At 36.1% G+C, this 3,013-nt stretch overlaps 1 protein-coding gene across 1 annotated transcript in view; it reads left to right on the top strand.

Moving 5' to 3' along the window:
- The window catches only part of LOC108362318 (dihydrolipoyllysine-residue succinyltransferase component of 2-oxoglutarate dehydrogenase complex, mitochondrial), a 123,708-nt gene extending 120,995 nt beyond the window's left edge, over window positions 1–2,713 (top strand). The window contains exons 6-7 of the mRNA XM_017615259.1: window positions 2,111–2,416; window positions 2,477–2,713. Of these exons, the coding sequence (XP_017470748.1) occupies window positions 2,111–2,416; window positions 2,477–2,611 (441 nt within the window). The 3' untranslated portion in view covers window positions 2,612–2,713. The remainder of the gene's footprint in view (window positions 1–2,110; window positions 2,417–2,476) is intronic.
- The last annotated feature ends 300 nt before the right edge of the window (window positions 2,714–3,013 follow it).

Genomic DNA, 3,013 nt, shown 5'->3' with positions numbered 1-3,013 from the left:
GTATACATTTGTCTATATCTATCTCGATTCGTTTTGCCTGTTACAAACAATCGTTATGTGAACAAAGTTATAATACCCTTGTGCACAAGTGCGCTCGGGTATAAAAATCAACGGGAACCACAGTGTGAGCTATACTCAAGTATTATTTGCTTTAAAACTCGGTATCTTAAATTGTTCTAAAAATTCAGAGTAAAAAATTCGAAGTTTGGACGAAATTTTTTTGAATTTTTCTAAATGTTGTATATAGTTTGAATCCTTAATTTTTATGAATTTAGTTAAAACAACAAAAAAAATTTTACTTGAAAAACATTGCGAATAATAAAAAAATCACCAGGTGCTTTTTTGAGTCACTGTATTTGTCAGCCTTGAAATCCAACGGAGAATCACTCTTGCCAAAAAGTGCTACGTTGGGCTGAGTAGGCAATTGAGAAGTAAAGTACTCTCTCGTCGTACAAAGTTCACACTCTATAAGTACTCATCATGCCTGTGCTGGTGTATGGCGCGGAGGCATGGACAATGAAAGCATCTGATGAGGCGGCTCTTAGAGTTTTCGAGAGAAAAATTCTGCAAAAGATTTACGGACCTTTACGCGTTGGTGATGACGAATATCGCAGACGATTTAACGATGAGCTGTATGAGACATTAGTGCAGCGAATTAAAATTCAGCGGTTCCGCTGGCTTGGCTATGTCGTTGGAATGGACAGAAACGCTCCTGCTCTGAAAATTTTCAACGCGGGCCGCGATGCTGATAACAGAGGAAGAGGAAGGCCTCCTCTGCGTTGGAAAGACCAGGTGGAGAAGGACTTGGCTTCACTTGGCATTTCCAATTGGCGTCAGTTAGCACAGAAGAGAAATGACTGGCGTGCTGTTTTGGACTCGGCCAAAATCGCTTAGGCGGTTACAGCGCCAATAAAGAAGAAGAAGTATTTGTCTATAATAATAAAGTTTTTCAAATTATGAAGTTTCGTTGTTGCCTTTAGTTTCATCACTTCCGCTTTGAAAGAAACTGCGAATATGCTAATAATATGACTCAAATACCGTATAATTAGCTAAATAAAAATTTCCTTAAAACAACTTTAATTCTTATTGAAATAACTAAAAAATAGCAAAACTTTAGTTTTAATTGAAAAAAAGAAAAAAATAAAGCTATAGTTTTTATTAAAATAACTATAAAAAAATTTATTGGTAGATATTTTTTAGATTTGGTAGATTTTTCTCAAGTGGATGGTAAATATTTTTTTTCGTCAGTGGCAACCCTGAATAGGGCCATTAGTTCTTATAAATATATCTTTTTAATAACAATAAGAATAGATTAGCGCTTACACATATGTTAGTGTTTGGCCGAGCTTCTCCTCCGATTTGTGGCGTGCGGCTTGATGTTGTCACACAAAGCTGAGGGACCTACAGTTTTACGCCGACTCCGATCGGCGATTTTATTTTTATGAGAAGCTGTTTTTCATGACATAAATACACTCGGAGGTATGCCATTGCCTGCCGAGGGGCGACCGCTATTAAGAAAAAACCTTTTTCCTAAATTTTTTTTGCAGTGTTGCGTTGACCAGGGCCAGAACCCATGCACTGCGGAGTGAAAGCGCGCACTGCTTACCAATACACCACAGGGGCCGCCAAAAATATATCTTTTTACAACATTTTATTATGTTTCCCCTGTGCGTAATATAATCTTGCTATCAATTTTTAACCATGATCCGCTAGGTGGCGCAGGATTTGAGATATTTGGAAAAACCATGCTTANTGTAATATAATCTTGCTATCAATTTTTAACCAACTTCCCCCAGAGCTAGAGACTCGAATCTTCAAACTTAGAGATCGGAGCCCAATGACAATGCAATATAAAAGATGAATTGATCCGCTAGGTGGCGCAGGATTTGAGATATTTGGAAAAACCATGCTTATGGTCCGATTTGGTTAATATTTAAAATGTATATTATTAAAAAGAAAGAATTTACTACGCAAACAAATTAGCCGTTAAAGGGTGCGGGGTCGATTTTTCTTTTTTATTATAGACTTATTAAAGCTTGTTTTTATTTTAAACTACTTGATTTTATTGAAATTACTTTCGATTTTATTGAAACATTTTTACCAATTACAGGAAATAGTTTATCGAGATTACGTAGATATTTCAGTAGCAGTGGCTACACCTAAAGGTTTAGTCGTGCCCGTGATAAGAAATGTTGAAACCATGAATTATGCAGATATTGAGATTGCTTTGGCTGCACTTGGCGAAAAGGCAAGGCGAAACGCAATCGCCATTGAAGATATGGACGGTGGAACCTTCACTATAAGTAATGGTGGCGTATTCGGTTCGTTGTTGGGAACTCCGATCATCAATCCACCACAAAGTGCTATTCTGGGGATGCATGGAATATTTGAGCGACCGATTGCCGTAAAAGGACAAGTAAGTTAAATTACATTTTGCTTTGTTATCGAAAAATAACTGTCTTTTTTTGATGACTAGGTTGTTGTACGCCCAATGATGTATATTGCTCTTACCTACGACCATCGACTGATTGATGGTCGTGAGGCTGTAATGTTCTTACGCAAAGTCAAAGCTGCCGTTGAAGATCCTAGAATAATATTAGCTGGATTATAAATGTTATCTTCTAGCAATATACGGAGAGAGCATTAAAGCTGTTAAAAACGAGACGTTTCTAACATGAAAATATTGATATAAATATAAATTTTTAATGTTTTATTTATTTTTGTTTTTAGATAAAAGGTGAAGCCTTTTCATGGGTGAAAAATATTTTTCCTGATTAAAGATATTACTTAATTCGAAAACTCTCAAATATTTCGCAGTTTTTTCAATACACAAACTGTATATAGGCGATTCCATCTTCACGGGTCTGACATTGTACAGAAAAAAGTTTTTTCTTACCCCCTATTATGAATCCATACGATACACGATAAACGCTTGCATTCTGTTGTGCTGTATTACGAATTAAATTCGAGCGTATGAAATTTGATAGCTACCGTTTATCGTATAGCGTTAAAT

The sequence above is a fragment of the Rhagoletis zephyria genome, unplaced genomic scaffold (assembly GCF_001687245.7).
Source record: "Rhagoletis zephyria isolate East Lansing unplaced genomic scaffold, Rhagoletis_zephyria_1.1 Rzeph_scaffold_00988, whole genome shotgun sequence".
Lineage (NCBI taxonomy): Eukaryota > Metazoa > Arthropoda > Insecta > Diptera > Tephritidae > Rhagoletis > Rhagoletis zephyria.
The sequence above is the reverse complement of the archived record's forward strand: the minus strand, read 5'-3'. Positions and strand labels throughout refer to the sequence as shown.